This window comes from Cherax quadricarinatus, chromosome 82 (genome assembly GCF_038502225.1).
Source record: "Cherax quadricarinatus isolate ZL_2023a chromosome 82, ASM3850222v1, whole genome shotgun sequence".
In the NCBI taxonomy this organism is placed as follows: domain Eukaryota; kingdom Metazoa; phylum Arthropoda; class Malacostraca; order Decapoda; family Parastacidae; genus Cherax; species Cherax quadricarinatus.
Genome location: NC_091373.1, coordinates 17,349,391 through 17,369,071, shown reverse-complemented (window position 1 = coordinate 17,369,071; position 19,681 = coordinate 17,349,391). Strand labels below are relative to the sequence as shown.

The 19,681-nt window shown below is 48.6% G+C and overlaps 1 protein-coding gene across 1 annotated transcript in view; it reads right to left on the bottom strand.

The window, feature by feature from the left end:
* LOC128702846 (uncharacterized) overlaps positions 1-19,681 on the bottom strand; it is a 541,804-nt gene that overhangs the window by 229,344 nt on the left and 292,779 nt on the right. The window contains exon 2 of the mRNA XM_070102618.1: positions 4,584-4,632. Coding sequence (XP_069958719.1) covers positions 4,584-4,632 — 49 coding nt within the window. The remainder of the gene's footprint in view (positions 1-4,583; positions 4,633-19,681) is intronic.

Sequence of the window (19,681 nt, the reverse complement as noted above, 5' to 3'; positions counted from 1 at the left end):
GGAGGTACCTGCATACTGCTCGACTCTCCCTTTAAGGGAGGTACCTGCATACTGCTCGACTCTCCCTTTAAGGGAGGTACCTGCATACTGCTCGACTCTCCCTTGAAGGGAGGTACCTGCATACTGCTCGACTCTCCCTTGAAGGGAGGTACCTGCATACTGCTCGACTCTCCCTTGAAGGGAGGTACCTGCATACTGCTAGACTCTCCCTTTAAGACAGGTACCTGCATACTGCTAGACTCTCCCTTTAAGAGAGGTACCTGCATACTGCTAGACTCTCCCTTTAAGAGAGGTACCTGCATACTGCTAGACTCTCCCTTTAAGAGAGGTACCTGCATACTGCTAGACTCTCCCTTTAAGACAGGTACCTGCATACTGCTAGACTCTCCCTTTAAGACAGGTACCTGCATACTGCTAGACTCTCCCTTTAAGGGAGGTACCTGCATATTGCTAAACTCTCCCTTTAAGGGAGGTACCTGCGTACTGCTAGACTCTCCCTTTAAGGGAGGTACCTGCGTACTGCTAGACTCTCCCTTTAAGGGAGGTGCCTGCATACTGCTAAACTCTCCCTTTAAGGGAGGTACCTGCGTACTGCTAAACTCTCCCTTTAAGGGAGGTATCTGCATATTGCTAAACTCTCCCTTTAAGGGAGGTACCTGCATATTGCTAAACTCTCCCTTTAAGGGAGGTACCCGCATACTGCTAGACCCTCCCTTTAAGGGAGGTACCTGCATACTGCTAAACTCTCCCTTTAAGGGAGGTACCTGCATATTGCTAAACTCTCCCTTTAAGGGAGGTACCTGCGTACTTCTAGACTCTCCCTTTAAGAGAGGTACCTGCCTACTGCTAGACTCTCCCTTTAAGGGAGGTACCTGCATACTGCTAGACTCTCCCTTTAAGAGAGGTACCTGCGTATTGCTCGACTCTAACTTTAAGAGAGGTACCCGCATACTGCTATACTCTCCCTTTAAGGGAGGTACCTGCATATTGCTAAAGTCTCCCTTTAAGGGAGGTACCTGCGTACTCCTAGACTCTCCCTTTAAGGGAGGTACCTGCATACTGCTAGACTCGCCCTTATAGGGAGGTACCTGCATACTGCTAGACTCTCCCTGTAAGGGAGGTACCTGCATACTGCTAGACTCTCCCTTTAAGGGAGGTACCTGCGTACTGCTAAACTCTCCCTTTAAGGGAGGTATCTGCATATTGCTAAACTCTCCCTTTAAGGGAGGTACCTGCATATTGCTAAACTCTCCCTTTAAGGGAGGTACCCGCATACTGCTAGACCCTCCCTTTAAGGGAGGTACCTGCATACTGCTAAACTCTCCCTTTAAGGGAGGTACCTGCATATTGCTAAACTCTCCCTTTAAGGGAGGTACCTGCATACTGCTAGACTCTCCCTTTAAGAGAGGTATCTAAATACTGCTAGACTCTCCCTTTAAGAGAGGTATCTGAATACTGCTAGACTCTCCCTTTAAGAGAGGTACCTGCGTACTGCTAGACTCTCCCTTTAAGAGAGGTACCTGCATACTGCTAGACTCTCCCTTTAAGAGAGGTACCTGAATACTGCTAGACTCTCCCTTTAAGAGAGGTACCTGCATACTGCTAGACTCTCCCTTTAAGAGAGGTACCTGTATACTGCTAGACTCTCCCTTTAAGAGAGGTACCTGCATACTGCTAGACTCTCCATTTAAGAGAGGTACCTGCATACTGCTAGACTCTCCCTTTAAGAGAGGTACCTGAATACTGCTAGACTCTCCCTTTAAGAGAGGTACCTGAATACTGCTAGACTCTCCCTTTAAGAGAGGTACCTGCATACTGCTAGACTCTCCATTTAAGAGAGGTACCTGCATACTGCTAGACTCTCCCTTTAAGAGAGGTACCTGCATACTGCTAAACTCTCCCTTTAAGAGAGGTACCTGCATACTGCTAGACTCTCCCTTTTAGAGAGGTACCTGCATACTGCTAGACTCTCCCTTTAAGGGAGGTACCTGCATACTGCTAGACTCTCCCTTTAAGAGAGGTACCTGCATACTGCTAGACTCTCCCTTTAAGAGAGGTACCTGCATACTGCTAGACTCTCCCTTTAAGAGAGGTACCTGCATACTGCTAGACTCTCCCTTTAAGAGAGGTACCTGCATACTGCTAGACTCTCCCTTTAAGAGAGGTACCTGCATACTGCTAGACTCTCCCTTTAAGAGAGGTACCTGCATACTGCTAGACTCTCCCTTTAAGAGAGGTACCTGCATACTGCTAGACTCTCCCTTTAAGAGAAGTACCTGCATACTGCTAGACTCTCCCTTTAAGAGAAGTACCTGCATACTGCTAGACTCTCCCTTTAAGAGAGGTACCTGCATACTGCTAGACTCTCCCTTTAAGACATGTACCTGCATACTGCTAGACTCTCCCTTTAAGAGAGGTACCTGCATACTGCTAGACTCTCCCTTTAAGAGAGGTACCTGCATACTGCTAGACTCTCCCTTTAAGAGAGGTACCTGCATACTGCTAAACTCTCCCTTTAAGAGAGGTACCTGCATACTGCTAGACTCTCCCTTTTAGAGAGGTACCTGCATACTGCTAGACTCTCCCTTTAAGGGAGGTACCTGCATACTGCTAAACTCTCCCTTTAAGAGATGTACCTGCATACTGCTAGACTCTCCCTTTAAGAGAGGTACCTGCATACTGCTAGACTCCCTTTTAGAGAGGTACCTGCATACTGCTATACTTTCCCTTTAAGAGAGGTACCTGCATACTGCTAGACTCTCCCTTTAAGAGAAGTACCTGCATACTGCTAGACTCTCCCTTTAAGAGAGGTACCTGCATACTGCTAGACTCTCCCTTTAAGAGAGGTACCTGCATACTGCTAGACTCTCCCTTTAAGGGAGGTACCTGCATACTGCTAGATTCTCCCTTTAAGGGAGGTACCTGCATACTGCTAGACTCTCCCTTTAAGGGAGGTACCTGCATACTGCTAGACTCTCCCTTTAAGGGAGGTACCTGCATACTGCTAGACTCTCCCTTTAAGGGAGGTACCTGCATACTGCTAGACTCTCCCTTTAAGGGAGGTACCTGCATACTGCTAGACTCTCCCTTTAAGGGAGGTACCTGCATACTGCTAGACTCTCCCTTTAAGGGAGGTACCTGCATACTGCTAGACTCTCCCTTTAAGGGAGGTACCTGCATACTGCTAGACTCTCCCTTTAAGGGAGGTACCTGCATACTGCTAGACTCTCCCTTTAAGGGAGGTACCTGCATACTGCTAGACTCTCCCTTTAAGGGAGGTACCTGCATACTGCTAGACTCTCCCTTTAAGGGAGGTACCTGCATACTGCTAGACTCTCCCTTTAAGGGAGGTACCTGCATACTGCTAGACTCTCCCTTTAAGGGAGGTACCTGCATACTGCTAGACTCTCCCTTTAAGGGAGGTACCTGCATACTGCTAGACTCTCCCTTTAAGGGAGGTACCTGCATACTGCTAGACTCTCCCTTTAAGAGAGGTACCTGCATACTGCTATACTCTCCCTTTAAGAGAGGTACCTTCATACTGCTAGACTCTCCCTTTAAGGGAGGTACCTTCATACTGCTAGACTCTCCCTTTAAGAGAGGTACCTTCATACTGCTAGACTCTCCCTTTAAGAGAGGTACCTGCATACTGCTATACTCTCCCTTTAAGGGAGGTACCTGCATACTGCTAGACTCTCCCTTTAAGAGAGGTACCTGCATACTGCTATACTCTCCCTTTAAGGGAGGTACCTGCATACTGCTAGACTCTCCCTTTAAGAGAGGTACCTGCATACTGCTATACTCTCCCTTTAAGGGAGGTACCTGCATACTGCTAGACTCTCCCTTTAAGAGAGGTACCTGCATACTGCTATACTCTCCCTTTAAGGGAGGTACCTGCATACTGCTCGACTCTCCCTTTAAGGGAGGTACCTGCATACTGCTAGACTCTCCCTTTAAGGGAGGTACCTGCATACTGCTAGACTCTCCCTTTAAGGGAGGTACCTGCATACTGCTAGACTCTCCCTTTAAGAGAGGTACCTGCATACTGCTAGACTCTCCCTTTAAGGGAGGTACCTGCATACTGCTAGACTCTCCCTTTAAGGGAGGTACCTGCATACTGCTAGACTCTCCCTTTAAGGGAGGTACCTGCATACTGCTAGACTCTCCCTTTAAGGGAGGTACCTGCATACTGCTAGACTCTCCCTTTAAGGGAGGTACCTGCATACTGCTAGACTCTCCCTTTAAGGGAGGGACCTACATACTGCTAGACTCTCCCTTTAAGGGAGGTACCTGCATACTGCTAGACTCTCCCTTTAAGGGAGGTACCTGCATACTGCTAGACTCTCCCTTTAAGGGAGGTACCTGCATACTGCTAGACTCTCCCTTTAAGGGAGGTACCTACATACTGCTAGAAAGACTCATCATAGTAGCTGACAGTACACTAACGTTTCTCTTATCAAACCCTTTTACCTCTTATTCGTGAAGCGCAGTATGACCCCCTAAGGGTTTAACGCATCCCCCTTAGAAATGTGTGTGGGGGTAGCTGTGAAGGGTGTGTCGGGGAGACCATGGGTACCACTTACCAGCCATTGACGTCCCCATCCAGTGATGAGACGACTCCAGCAGCTTCGCCTGTCAGGGAAAAAAATAAGAATTTATATCACATTCATATATATATATATATATATATATATATATATATATATATATATATATATATATATATATATATATATATATATATATATATAAGTATACTCTCTAGTACACTAAAAAATAATGAATTTTGAAGGACAAACGTTATTACACGCACGCAGACACACACACACACACACACACACACACACACACACACACACACACGCACACACACACACACACACAAGAGCCAGGAGCTCGGACTCGACCCCCGCAACCTCAACTAGGTGAGTACACGCGCACACGCGCGCACACACACACAAACACACAAACACACAAACACACACACGCACACGCACACACACACGCACACACACGCGCACACACACAGATGACGTGAAGTTGATGAGAAGAATTCACTCGATCGAAGACCAGGCAGAACTACAAAGCGATCTGGACAGGCTGCAGACCTGGTCCAGCAATTGGCTCCTGGAGTTCAATCCCACCAAGTGCAAAGTCATGAAGATTGGGGAAGGGCAAAGAAGGCCGCAGACGGAGTACAGACTAGGGGGTCAGAGACTACAAACCTCACTCAAGGAAAAAGATCTTGGGGTGAGTATAACACCAGGCACATCTCCTGAAGCGCACATCAACCAAATAACTGCTACAGCATATGGGCGCCTAGCAAACCTCAGAACAGCATTCCGACATCTTAATAAGGAATCATTCAGGACCCTGTACACCGTGTATGTTAGGCCCATATTGGAGTATGCGGCACCAGTTTGGAACCCACACCTAGCCAAGCACGTGAAGAAACTAGAGAAAGTGCAAAGGTTTGCAACAAGACTAGTCCCAGAGCTAAGAGGTATGTCCTACCAGGAGAGGTTAAGGGAAATCAACCTGACGACACTGGAGGACAGGAGAGATAGGGGGGACATGATAACGACATACAAAATACTGAGAGGAATTGACAAGGTGGACAAAGACAGGATGTTCCAGAGACTGGACACAGTAACAAGGGGACACAGTTGGAAGTTGAAGACACAGATGAATCACAGGGATGTTAGGAAGTATTTCTTCAGCCACAGAGTAGTCAGTAAGTGGAATAGTTTGGGAAGCGATGTAGTAGAGGCAGGATCCATACATAGCTTTAAGCAGAGGTATGATAAAGCTCACGGCTCAGGGAGAGTGACCTAGTAGCGATCAGTGAAGAGGCGGGGCCAGGAGCTCGGACTCGACCCCCGCAACCTCAACTAGGTGAGTACACACACACACACACACACACACCTAAGATCCTCCACTCAGTGTACTATGATCTATGGTAGAGAGATAAGTACCCCTCTACCACCCTATATCTCCCCACACCACAATCACCGCCACAGATAAGTTACAATGATAACACCGCTACAATGACAGCGATAACTGTTACGATGATATCACTGTTACAAAAGCAATAACACCTTTTTTATTAACACAAATCAATTTCACATTATAAAAGCTGTTATCTTACCTCAGCTGTTATCTTACCTCAGCTGTTATCTTACCTCAGCTGTTATCTTACCTCAGCTGTTATCTTACCTCAGCTGTTATCTTACCTCAGCTGTTATCTTACCTCAGCTTATTAAAAAGCCCAGCAACCAGGATGCCACCCACACCAGTCAACTAACACCCAGGATGCCACCCACACCAGTCAACTAACACCCAGGATGCCACCCACACCAGTCAACTAACACCCAGGATGCCACCCACACCAGTCAACTAACACCCAGGATGCCACCCACACCAGTCAACTAACACCCAGGATGCCACCCACACCAGTCAACTAACACCCAGGTACCTACTTACCGCTAGGCGAACAGGGACATCAGAAGGAAATATTATCTACGTTTCCACCGTTACAATGATAACACCATTACAATGATATCATTACAATAACACCGTTACAATGATAACACCATTACAATGATATCATTACAATAACACCGTTACAATGATAACACCATTACAATGATATTATTACAATAACACCGTTACAATGATAACACCATTACAATGATATTATTACAATAACACCGTTACAATGATAACACCATTACAATGATATCATTACAATAACACCGTTACAATGATAACACCATTACAATGATATCATTACAATAACACCGTTACAATAACACGCTGATAACACTGTTATAGTGATAACACCGTTACAATGATAACACTGTTACAGTGTTTACATTGTTACAATAACCCTGTTACAATGATAACTGTTTTACAATGATTACACTGTTAAGGTAGAGAGGAAAGAGAGGAAGAGTAAGAAACGAGAGGAGAGGAAGGAGACAGAGAAAAAGAAGTAAGGCAAGAAGGTAGGTAGGTAGGCAGTGAGTAGGCAGAGGGAGGGAGGCAGGGAAGGTGGTAGGCAGTGAGTAGGCAGAGGGAGGGAGGCAGGGAAGGTGGTAGGCAGTGAGTAGGCAGAGGGAGGGAGGCAGGGAAGGTGGTAGGCAGTGAGTAGGCAGAGGGAGGGAGGCAGGGAAGGTGGTAGGCAGTGAGTAGGCAGAGGGAGGGAGGCAGGGAAGGTGGTAGGCAGTGAGTAGGCAGAGGGAGGGAGGCAGGGAAGGTGGTAGGCGGGTAGATAGAAAGATAGGTAAGAGGGAGTATGTTGGTAGGAAAGTACGTAGGGAGTATCAAGGCAGGAGGAAGGCAGTACTAAGGCAGGAGGAAGGCAGTACCAAGGCAGGAGGGAGGCAGTACCAAGGCAGGAGGAAGGCAGTACCAAGGCGGGAGGAAGGCAGTACCAAGGCAGGAGGAAGGCAGTACTAAGGCAGGAGAAAGGCAGTACCAAGGCAGGAGGAAGGCAGTACTAAGGCAGGAGGAAGGCAGTACCAAGGCGGGAGGAAGGCAGTACTAAGGCAGGAGGAAGGCAGTACCAAGGCGGGAGGAAGGCAGTACTAAGGCAGGAGGAAGGCAGTACTAAGGCAGGAGGAAGGCAGTACTAAGGCAGGAGGAAGGCAGTACCAAGGCGGGAGGAAGGCAGTACTAAGGCAGGAGGAAGGCAGTACCAAGGCGGGAGGAAGGCAGTACTAAGGCAGGAGGAAGGCAGTACTAAGGCAGGAGGAAGGCAGTACTAAGGCAGGAGGAAGGCAGTACTAAGGCAGGAGGAAGGCAGTACTAAGGCAGGAGGGAGGCAGTACTAAGGCAGGAGGAAGGCAGTACCAAGGCGGGAGGAAGGCAGTACCAAGGCAGGAGGGAGGCAGTACCAAGGCAGGAGGAAGGCAGTACCAAGGCGGGAGGAAGGCAGTACCAAGGCAGGAGGAAGGCAGTACTAAGGCAGGAGAAAGGCAGTACCAAGGCAGGAGGAAGGCAGTACTAAGGCAGGAGGAAGGCAGTACCAAGGCGGGAGGAAGGCAGTACTAAGGCAGGAGGAAGGCAGTACCAAGGCGGGAGGAAGGCAGTACTAAGGCAGGAGGAAGGCAGTACTAAGGCAGGAGGAAGGCAGTACTAAGGCAGGAGGAAGGCAGTACCAAGGCGGGAGGAAGGCAGTACTAAGGCAGGAGGAAGGCAGTACCAAGGCGGGAGGAAGGCAGTACTAAGGCAGGAGGAAGGCAGTACTAAGGCAGGAGGAAGGCAGTACCAAGGCAGGAGGAAGGCAGTACTAAGGCAGGAGGAAGGCAGTACCAAGGCAGGAGGGAGGCAGTACCAAGGCAGGAGGAAGGCAGTACCAAGGCGGGAGGAAGGCAGTACCAAGGCAGGAGGGAGGCAGTACCAAGGCAGGAGGAAGGCAGTACGACGGCGGGAGGAAGGCAGTACCAAGGCAGGAGGAAGGCAGTACTAAGGCAGGAGAAAGGCAGTACCAAGGCAGGAGGAAGGCAGTACTAAGGCAGGAGGAAGGCAGTACCAAGGCGGGAGGAAGGCAGTACTAAGGCAGGAGGAAGGCAGTACTAAGGCAGGAGGAAGGCAGTACCAAGGCGGGAGGAAGGCAGTACCAAGGCAGGAGGGAGGCAGTACCAAGGCAGGAGGAAGGCAGTACCAAGGCGGGAGGAAGGCAGTACCAAGGCAGGAGGAAGGCAGTACTAAGGCAGGAGAAAGGCAGTACCAAGGCAGGAGGAAGGCAGTACTAAGGCAGGAGGAAGGCAGTACCAAGGCGGGAGGAAGGCAGTACTAAGGCAGGAGGAAGGCAGTACCAAGGCGGGAGGAAGGCAGTACTAAGGCAGGAGGAAGGCAGTACTAAGGCAGGAGGAAGGCAGTACTAAGGCAGGAGGAAGGCAGTACTAAGGCAGGAGGAAGGCAGTATCAAGGCAGGAGGAAGGCAGTACTAAGGCAGGAGGAAGGCAGTACCAAGGCAGGAGGGAGGCAGTACCAAGGCAGGAGGAAGGCAGTACCAAGGCGGGAGGAAGGCAGTACTAAGGCAGGAGGAAGGCAGTACCAAGGCGGGAGGAAGGCAGTACTAAGGCAGGAGGAAGGCAGTACTAAGGCAGGAGGAAGGCAGTACTAAGGCAGGAGGAAGGCAGTACTAAGGCAGGAGGAAGGCAGTATCAAGGCAGGAGGAAGGCAGTACTAAGGCGGGAGGAAGGCAATACCAAGGCAGGAGGAAGGCAGTACCAAGGCAGGAGGAAGGCAGTACCAAGGCAGGAGGAAGGCAGTACTAAGGCAGGAGGAAGGCAGTACTAAGGCAGGAGGAAGGCAGTACTAAGGCAGGAGGAAGGCAGTACTAAGGCAGGAGGAAGGCAGTACTAAGGCAGGAGGAAGGCAGTACTAAGGCAGGAGGAAGGCAGTATCAAGGCAGGAGGAAGGCAGTACTAAGGCAGGAGGAAGGCAGTACCAAGGCGGGAGGAAGGCAGTACTAAGGCAGGAGGAAGGCAGTACTAAGGCAGGAGGAAGGCAGTACTAAGGCAGGAGGAAGGCAGTACTAAGGCAGGAGGAAGGCAGTACTAAGGCAGGAGGAAGGCAGTACTAAGGCAGGAGGAAGGCAGTATCAAGGCAGGAGGAAGGCAGTACTAAGGCAGGAGGAAGGCAGTACCAAGGCAGGAGGGAGGCAGTACCAAGGCAGGAGGAAGGCAGTACCAAGGCGGGAGGAAGGCAGTACTAAGGCAGGAGGAAGGCAGTACCAAGGCGGGAGGAAGGCAGTACTAAGGCAGGAGGAAGGCAGTACTAAGGCAGGAGGAAGGCAGTACTAAGGCAGGAGGAAGGCAGTACTAAGGCAGGAGGAAGGCAGTATCAAGGCAGGAGGAAGGCAGTACTAAGGCAGGAGGAAGGCAGTACCAAGGCAGGAGGGAGGCAGTACCAAGGCAGGAGGAAGGCAGTACCAAGGCGGGAGGAAGGCAGTACCAAGGCAGGAGGAAGGCAGTACTAAGGCAGGAGTAAGGCAGTACCAAGGCGGGAGGAAGGCAGTACTAAGGCAGGAGGAAGGCAGTACCAAGGCGGGAGGAAGGCAGTACTAAGGCAGGAGGAAGGCAGTACCAAGGCGGGAGGAAGGCAGTACTAAGGCAGGAGGAAGGCAGTACTAAGGCAGGAGGAAGGCAGTACTAAGGCAGGAGGAAGGCAGTACCAAGGCAGGAGGAAGGCAGTACCAAGGCAGGAGGAAGGCAGTACTAAGGCAGGAGGAAGGCAGTACCAAGGCAGGAGGAAGGCAGTACCAAGGCAGGAGGAAGGCAGTACCAAGGCAGGAGGAAGGCAGTACCAAGGCGGGAGGAAGGCAATACCAAGGCAGGAGGAAGGCAGTACCAAGGCAGGAGGAAGGCAGTACCAAGGCAGGAGGAAGGCAGTACTAAGGCAGGAGGAAGGCAGTACTAAGGCAGGAGGAAGGCAGTACCAAGGCAGGAGGAAGGCAGTACTAAGGCAGGAGGAAGGCAGTACTAAGGCAGGAGGAAGGCAGTACTAAGGCAGGAGGAAGGCAGTACCAAGGCAGGAGGAAGGCAGTACTAAGGCAGGAGGAAGGCAGTACTAAGGCAGGAGGAAGGCAGTACTAAGGCAGGAGGAAGGCAGTACCAAGGCAGGAGGAAGGCAGTACCAAGGCAGGAGGAAGGCAGTACTAAGGCAGGAGGAAGGCAGTACTAAGGCAGGAGGAAGGCAGTACCAAGGCAGGAGGAAGGCAGTACCAAGGCGGGAGGAAGGCAATACCGAGGCAGGAGGAAGGCAGTACCAAGGCAGGAGGGAGGCAGTACCGAGGCAGGAGGAAGGCAGTACCGAGGCAGGAGGGAGGCAGTACCAAGGCAGGAGGAAGGCAGTACCAAGGCAGGAGGAAGGCAGTACCAAGGCAGGAGGAAGGCAGTACTAAGGCAGGAGGAAGGCAGTACCAAGGCGGGAGGAAGGCAATACCGAGGCAAGAGGAAGGCAGTACCAAGGCAGGAGGAAGGCAGTACCAAGGCAGGAGGGAGGCAGTACCAAGGCAGGAGGGAGGCAGTACCGAGGCAGGAGGGAGGCAGTACCGAGGCAGCAGGGGGGCAGTACCAAGGCAGGAGGAAGGCAGTGCCAAGGCAGGAGGAAGGCAGTACCAAGGCAGGAGGAAGGCAGTACCAAGGTAGGAGGAAGGCAGTACCAAGGCAGGAGGAAGGCAGTACCAAGGCAGGAGGAAGGCAGTACCAAGGCAGGAGGAAGGCAGTACCAAGGCAGGAGGAAGGCAGTACTAAGGCAGGAGGAAGGCAGTACCAAGGCAGGAGGAAGGCAGTACCAAGGCAGGAGGAAGGCAGTACTAAGGCAGGAGGAAGGCAGTACTAAGGCAGGAGGAAGGCAGTACCAAGGCAGGAGGAAGGCAGTACCAAGGCGGGAGGAAGGCAATACCGAGGCAGGAGGAAGGCAGTACCAAGGCAGGAGGGAGGCAGTACCGAGGCAGGAGGAAGGCAGTACCGAGGCAGGAGGGAGGCAGTACCAAGGCAGGAGGAAGGCAGTACCAAGGCAGGAGGAAGGCAGTACCAAGGCAGGAGGAAGGCAGTACTAAGGCAGGAGGAAGGCAGTACCAAGGCGGGAGGAAGGCAATACCGAGGCAAGAGGAAGGCAGTACCAAGGCAGGAGGAAGGCAGTACCAAGGCAGGAGGGAGGCAGTACCAAGGCAGGAGGGAGGCAGTACCGAGGCAGGAGGGAGGCAGTACCGAGGCAGCAGGGGGGCAGTACCAAGGCAGGAGGAAGGCAGTGCCAAGGCAGGAGGAAGGCAGTACCAAGGCAGGAGGAAGGCAGTACCAAGGCAGGAGGAAGGCAGTACCAAGGCAGGAGGAAGGCAGTACCAAGGCAGGAGGAAGGCAGTACCAAGGCAGGAGGAAGGCAGTACCAAGGCAGGAGGAAGGCAGTACTAAGGCAGGAGGAAGGCAGTACCAAGGCAGGAGGAAGGCAGTACCAAGGCAGGAGAAAGGCAGTACCAAGGCGGGAGGAAGGCAGTACCAAGGCAGGAGGAAGGCAGTACCAAGGCGGGAGGAAGGCAGTACCAAGGCAGGAGGAAGGCAGTACCAAGGCAGGAGGAAGGCAGTACTAAGGCAAGAGGAAGGCAGTACCGAGGCAGGAGGAAGGCAGTGCCAAGGCAGGAGGAAGGCAGTACCAACGCAGGAGGAAGGCAGTACCAACGCAGGAGGAAGGCAGTACCAAGGCAGCAGGGGAGCAGTACCAAGGCAGGAGGAAGGCAGTACCGAGGCAGGAGGATGGCAGTACCAAGGCAGCAGGGGGGCAGTACCAAGGCGGGAGGAAGGCAGTACCAAGGCAGGAGGGAGGCAGTACCAAGGCAGGAGGAAGGCAGTACTAAGGCAGGAGGAAGGCAGTACCAAGGCAGGAGGAAGGCAGTACTAAGGCAGGAGGAAGGCAGTACTAAGGCAGGAGGAAGGCAGTACCAAGGCAGGAGGAAGGCAGTACCAAGGCAGGAGGAAGGCAGTACTAAGGCAGGAGGAAGGCAGTACTAAGGCAGGAGGAAGGCAGTACCAAGGCAGGAGGAAGGCAGTACCAAGGCGGGAGGAAGGCAATACCGAGGCAGGAGGAACGCAGTACCAAGGCAGGAGGGAGGCAGTACCGAGGCAGGAGGAAGGCAGTACTAAGGCAGGAGGGAGGCAGTACCAAGGCAGGAGGAAGGCAGTACCAAGGCAGGAGGAAGGCAGTACCAAGGCAGGAGGAAGGCAGTACCAAGGCAGGAGGAAGGCAATACCGAGGCAAGAGGAAGGCAGTACCAAGGCAGGAGGAAGGCAGTACCAAGGCAGGAGGGAGGCAGTACCAAGGCAGGAGGAAGGCAGTACCGAGGCAGGAGGAAGGCAGTACCAAGGCGGGAGGAAGGCAGTACCAAGGCGGGAGGAAGGCAGTACCAAGGCAGCAGAGGAGCAGTACCAAGGCAGGAGGAAGGCAGTACCGAGGCAGGAGGAAGGCAGTACCAAGGCAGCAGGGGGGCAGTACCAAGGCGGGAGGAAGGCAGTACCAAGGCAGCACGGGGGCAGTACCAAGGCGGGAGGAAGGCAGTACTAAGGCAGGAGGGAGGCAGTACCAAGGCAGGAGGGAGGCAGTACCAAGGCAGAAGGGATGCAGTACCCAGGCAGGAGGGAGGCAGTACCAAGGCAGGAGGGAGGCAGTACCAAGGCAGGAGGGAGGCAGTACCAAGGCAGGAGGGAGGCAGTACCAAGGCAGGAGGGAGGCAGTACCAAGGCAGGAGGGAGGCAGTACCAAGGCAGGAGGGAGGCAGTACCAAGGCAGGAGGGAGGCAGTACCAAGGCAGGAGGGAAGGTTCATGTGTCGTACAAATGATAATTTGATGAGAGACTCAGGATTACCACATTCAACATTGATACTGACATTTATACTTTGTGGGGTGAATGTTGCACACAGTGCAGATGCCACCCAACATCCATCATTGAAACTACCTCCACCCCTTACTCTCTACCATCAACTCTCAAGTCCCTCCCACTCTCAACCCTCCTTCCTTCACAACCACCTCCAACAGATCCTCCCATCCTTCCTTCACAACCACCTCCAACAGATCCTCCCATCCTTCCTTCACAACCACCTCCAACAGATCCTCCCATCCTTCCTTCACAACCACCTCCAACAGATCCTCCCATCCTTCCTTCACAACCACCTCCAACAGATCCTCCCATCCTTCCTTCACAACCACCCCCAACAGATCCTCCCATCCTTCCTTCACAAACCTCCCCCTAACAAAGCCTCCCCTCCTTCCTTCACAAACCTCCCCCTAACAAAGCCTCCCCTCCTTCCTTCACAAACCTCCCCCTAACAAAGCCTCCCCTCCTTCCTTCACAAACCTCCCCCTAACAAAGCCTCCCCTCCTTCCTTCACAAACCTCCCCCTAACAAAGCCTCCCCTCCTTCCTTCACAAACCTCCCCCTAACAAAGCCGCCCCTCCTTCCTTCACAAACCTCCCCCTAACAAAGCCTCCCCTCCTTCCTTCACAAACCTCCCCCTAACAAAGCCTCCCCTCCTTCCTTCACAAACCTCCCCCTAACAAAGCCTCCCCTCCTTCCTTCACAAACCTCCCCCTAACAAAGCCTCCCCTCCTTTCTTCACAAACCTCCCCCAACAGATCCTCCCTTCCCTTCAATCTCCTTACTACCCCCTCCCATAATCTACCCCTTCCCCCCTCCCTCACCCCCATCAAGATACTGTCCACGGACTTCATAAAGTAGTCAATTTCAATTCTCAGTTGCATGTGATAGAAGCTGTGGTATTGTGAGTATAAATTATTGTGAGCACTTGATTACCAGACACAACACACCTTAACTCATTAGTAACCGAGGACCGGACTGGACACAACAACTCATTAGTACGAAGGCTGGACACAACTCATTAGTACCTGAGGGCAGGACACAACTCATTAGTACCTGAAGGCAGGACACAACACAACTCATTAGTACCTGAAGGCAGGACACAACACAACTCATTAGTACCTGAAGGCAGGACACAACACAACTCATTAGTACCTGAAGGCAGGACACAACACAACTCATTAGTACCTGAGGGCAGGACACAACAGACCTTAACAACTCACTATAACACTCAGCCTTTTAATAATGTAGAAACTCTTAATTATGAGGAAGTAGGTGGGAGAGAGGGAGGGAGAGGGAGAAAGCAAGTATATCCTGTGTAAGAACATAAGAATAGAGGAACGGTGTAGTAGGCTTACTGGCCCGTGCTAGACAGGCTACCTCACGACCACTCATGTAACCGTCCAGTCTAGTTTTACAGCAATAAATGATTCTTGCTTCACTGACACTCCCTGGTAGTTTGTTCCACTCATCTACAAACCAGTACTTTCATATATCCTTTCTAAATCTAAACTGCTGTGAGTTGTGTCTTGGATATTTACAGCACATATTCTCTAATTGTACATCGCTTCAAAGAGTGTAAATTAAGCGCCTTTAGCCTATCTTAGTAAAAAATGTTTCTGACATAGGGAATCAACTTCATCTTTCTCTGCGTGTTTTACAGCTCATTTATGTCCAGAACTGCGCAGCATACTTTAAATGAGGCCTTACCAAGGATATACCAAGTTGAAGAATAACCTGAGGACTTCCACTATTTATATTTCTTAATATGAAGCCAGAAATTCTATTAGCTTCATTGTGAACATTTATGTACTGTTATCTACTACTAAATCGTTTTCGCTTTCAGTTTGATTGAGATCTACATTGATTACTTGCAGGTGTCATAGTTATGATTTTTACCCAGGATTGGAACCTTACATTTCGTCATAATAAACTGCATCTCCCACTTTTTCATTCTGTAATTCTTCTGTTTTCTCAACAGAATATATTTGACAGCCAGTTTTAGTGTCATAGGTAAACTAGCTTAAGTCGCTATTCTGTCATCAGTGTCGTTTATGTAGATTGTGAACAATAAGAGGCCCAGCACTACTTCCTGTGCAACACCACTTAACTTGTAACGAGGCCTCACTCTGATTCTCCCCATTCATGTTAACTCTCTTTTGCCTCTGAGTCGACTATGCCTCGACCCAGGAGATAATTCTCTCCTATACCATGTGCTGCTACTTTCATCAGTCTCGGAGGCCTTATTGAACTCTATATAATATGGTACTGATTATCATGATCTACTGCCTCAGACATCTTAGTGAATTAAGTTTGTAAGCCAAGAACACACCTTTGATTCATAAAATCATATTTTTCAAAGTGACTTTATATTGTCAGCAATTGTTGATTCCTATAACTGAAGTTGGCTGACTTATCTATAATTTGAAGCTAAGGACCTATCTACAGATTTATTAACCGGTATCACGTTTGCCATTTTTCACTTATACGTTACGATACCTGTCCGTAGTACTGTGTAGAAGAAACCAGTTGATGTTTTACTTTGTTCCTCCTTACATTCCTATATAACAATTAATAATAGCTGGTCAGGACCTGGTGACTTGTCTAGTTTTAACCTAACTCTCTAAGGAACATGTCAAAAGTGGCCTTGGTCTTCCATGATTTTCGTCCTAACCTGAATTCATTTTTTATTTCTAGAATGGACGTGTCAGCAGATGGGTCTATGAAAGATGAAGTGAATCAAAGAATTGACGAGGGGAAAAAATGAGTGGTGCACTTAGGAGTCTGTGGAGACAAAGAACTTTGTCCATGGAAACAAAGAGGGGAATATATGAGTGTATAGTTATACCATCGCTCTTATATGGGTGAGAAGCATGGGTAGTGAATGTTGTAACAAAGAGAAGGCTGGAGGCAGTGGAGATGTGTCTGAGGGCAATGTGTGGTGTAAATATAATGCAGAGAATTAGCAGGTGTGGGATTACCAAAACTGTTATCCAGAGGGCTGAGGAGGGGTTGAAGTGGTTCGGACACGTAGAGGGGATAGAACAAAATAGAATGACATCCAGAGTGTATTAAATCTGTAGTGGAGGGAAGGCGGGGTAGAGGTCGGCCTAGGAGATGTTTGAGGGAGGGGGTAAAGGAGGTTCTGTGTGCGAGGGGCTTGGACTTCCAGCAAGCATGCGTGAGCGTGATAGGAGTGAATGGAGACAAATGGTTTTTAGGACTTTACGTGCTATTGGAGTGTAAGCAAGGCAATGTTTATGAAGGGATTCAGGGAAACCGGCAGGCCGGACTTGAGTCCTGGAGATGGGAAGTACAGCGCCGGCACTCTGAAGGAGGGGTGTTAATGTTGCAGTTTTATAACTAGTGTAAAGCACCCTTCTGGCAAGACAGTGATGGAGTGAATGATGATGAAAGTTTTTCTTTTTCGGGCCACCCTGCCTTGGTGGGAATCGGCCGATGTGTTAATAAAACAATAAAAATAATTTCATTTATGTCTTGTGCAAAAACAGTACCTAGAGTACCTGCTGAAAGTATTCACTTGTTGGGTAAAAGGCATCAGTGTACCTAATCAAAAACTCCCACCCTACTAACCCACCTAATCCACCCGCCCTCACCAACCCAGTCCACCCGCCCCCAACAACCTAAACCTCCCGCCTCCACCCCCACTAAGCCCTATATTCAGCCCCTCCCCACGCATCAATAATTAACCCACCTCTGTAACTCAAACACACTCCTACACTCCTTCTACACTCCCTCTATTCTCCCTCTTTACCAACTCCCCACTCCCATTCCTCCCTCACTCCCCAACACAAATAAACGAAGTCTTGCTTTCTGAAGGGAGTTAGGGAGATGGTACTCCCCGATTCCAATTTCCCCTCTCTTCGAGGAAAGGGGTGTCTTGATGCCGGAGAAGGATCTTGATCCAAGGAATGGGACCTAAATACCCGATGGATCAAACCTTATATAATCCCTGTACATAATCCTTATACAAAATCCATGGTAATAATAATGCACATGTCAGCTTGTAAAGAAGTCACCTACGACATGGGTACCAACCCTCAAACAATGCCTATAGACGTCTACCTCAAATTTAAAAATATAACCTGTTGACCCTAGCAAGTACTATGGAGACTAACAATTTCTATGGACCGTAACAATATCTATGGAGTGTCTTATAACTTCTATCGACAGTTTAACAAGTCCTCTGGACAGTCTAACAGTTGTAATCTCCCCCCCCCCCACCCCGGCAACCCACCACTCATGATAAGGCTGGCGGACAGACCATAAAAAAATAACCCAAGGTGTTATCTTAGACAATGAGAGTTATCGGGGAGGCCAGATATCACAACGGGTCACCCACGCGATAGCACTGATAATACAGCATAATACAACACATGATAAGGCGCTTTATACACCTATAGTATCCATTAATACACACCCAACCATACACGTACGGAATCACTCGCCACTGATAGTTACTTGGGAACCTATATTAAATATTCCGAGTCATTTATACCAAGGAGATAAGTGTCTATTTTGTGAGAGTTCCGGGGGGCAACGCCCCCAGCTACCCGGTCCCAGACCAGGCCTCCCAGTGGATGACCTGATTACCCAGGCTATTGGTGCTAGCCGCACGAAGTCTAACACAAGCACCACTGTCAGGCTGATCAGGAACTGACGTGAGAAAAGTGTTCAGACCTTTCTTGAAGACAGCAGCCAGAGGTCTATTGGTAATCCCTTTTATATAAGAAGGGAAGACGCTGAAAAGTCTTAAAGACAGAGGTTCGAGTCTCGTTCACAAGAATTCATTCAGATATATTTAAGAGATATACCAGAAATTATATAGAATATTCTGTCATATATATATATATATATATATATATATATATATATATATATATATATATATATATATATATATATATATATATATATATATTTATATATATATATATACCAAAGAACCCAGAGTAAGAGCATATATAGAGGAGATATGCCATGGAGATGGAGGGGGGGGGGAGAATCTGAAGGAGAAAAATGCTGCCCATTTAAGAGTGCCACTAAAAAAATAATGGAAAAAATCACTGATTTAGAAGCTGGTTTTCATTTTGAAGTTGAGTAAAAGATGTTATGGTACCATTACCCGATGTGAATATAATGAGGGAAACTCCATTATAACGAGTCATCATTATAACGAGAGGGAATTCATCATCATAACGAAAGGGAGGCATCATTATAACGAGAGGGAATCCATCATCATAACGACAGGGAGTCATCGTTATAACGAGAGGGAATCCATCATTATAACAAAAGGGAGTCATAATAAGGAGACAGAATCATTATAACGAGAGGGAATCCATCATTATAACAAAAGGGAGTCATAATAAGGAGACAGAATCATTATAACGAGAGGGAATCCATCATTATAACGAGATGGTGAGTTGATGCGCCGTGTGGGTATCGTAGTATACCTTGAGGGTAGGTACCCATTATATATATATATATATATATATATATATATATATATATATATATATATATATATATATATATATATATATATATATATATAGGCATATCAACCAAGTTTTCATGGTAAGGGAGAACCAACATATTTTTAGTTGAATAAGGCTGGTTGTCCCTTTTTGGATTGTAAAAAGTATTTCTAGCAACTTTAAAAGATTTATCAATTACATTTCTTGGGTATTTTAAATCATTACCTATTTCATAAATTTTGGATATTTCATCATCTATGAACTCAGGACTACAAATTTGTAAAGCTCTCAAAAACATTGATGAGAAAACAGACAGTTTGACTCTATCTTGATGCGAGGAATAATAGTGGACATAGGAACAGTTATTTGTAGGTTTTCTGTAAATTTTAAATTTGAATTCATTATTACCCTTAATAATTAAAACATCTAGAAAAGGCAATGAGTTATTTTCTTCAAACTCAACAGTAAAACTTGGTTGATATGCCTTCTCTTCTTAAGACTTTTAATATTAAAGTTGTATTCAAAAATCTTGATACAGTAAAAAAACTTTTGATAAAGAATTCCCCCAAAAATGCTGATGGATGTGTCTATAAGATTCCTTGTAAAATTTGCGATAAAGTTTATTACGGTCAAACTGGTAAAAATCTCGAACTAAGATTAAAACAACATAAATATAGCATTAGAACTGGACAAGATTCCAATGCTCTATTTATTCATGTAAGAGATTTTAACCATCCAATTGATTTTCAAAAAGTTGAGAAAGTAGTATCAAGCAAGTCCATGGTCGACAGGAATATAATT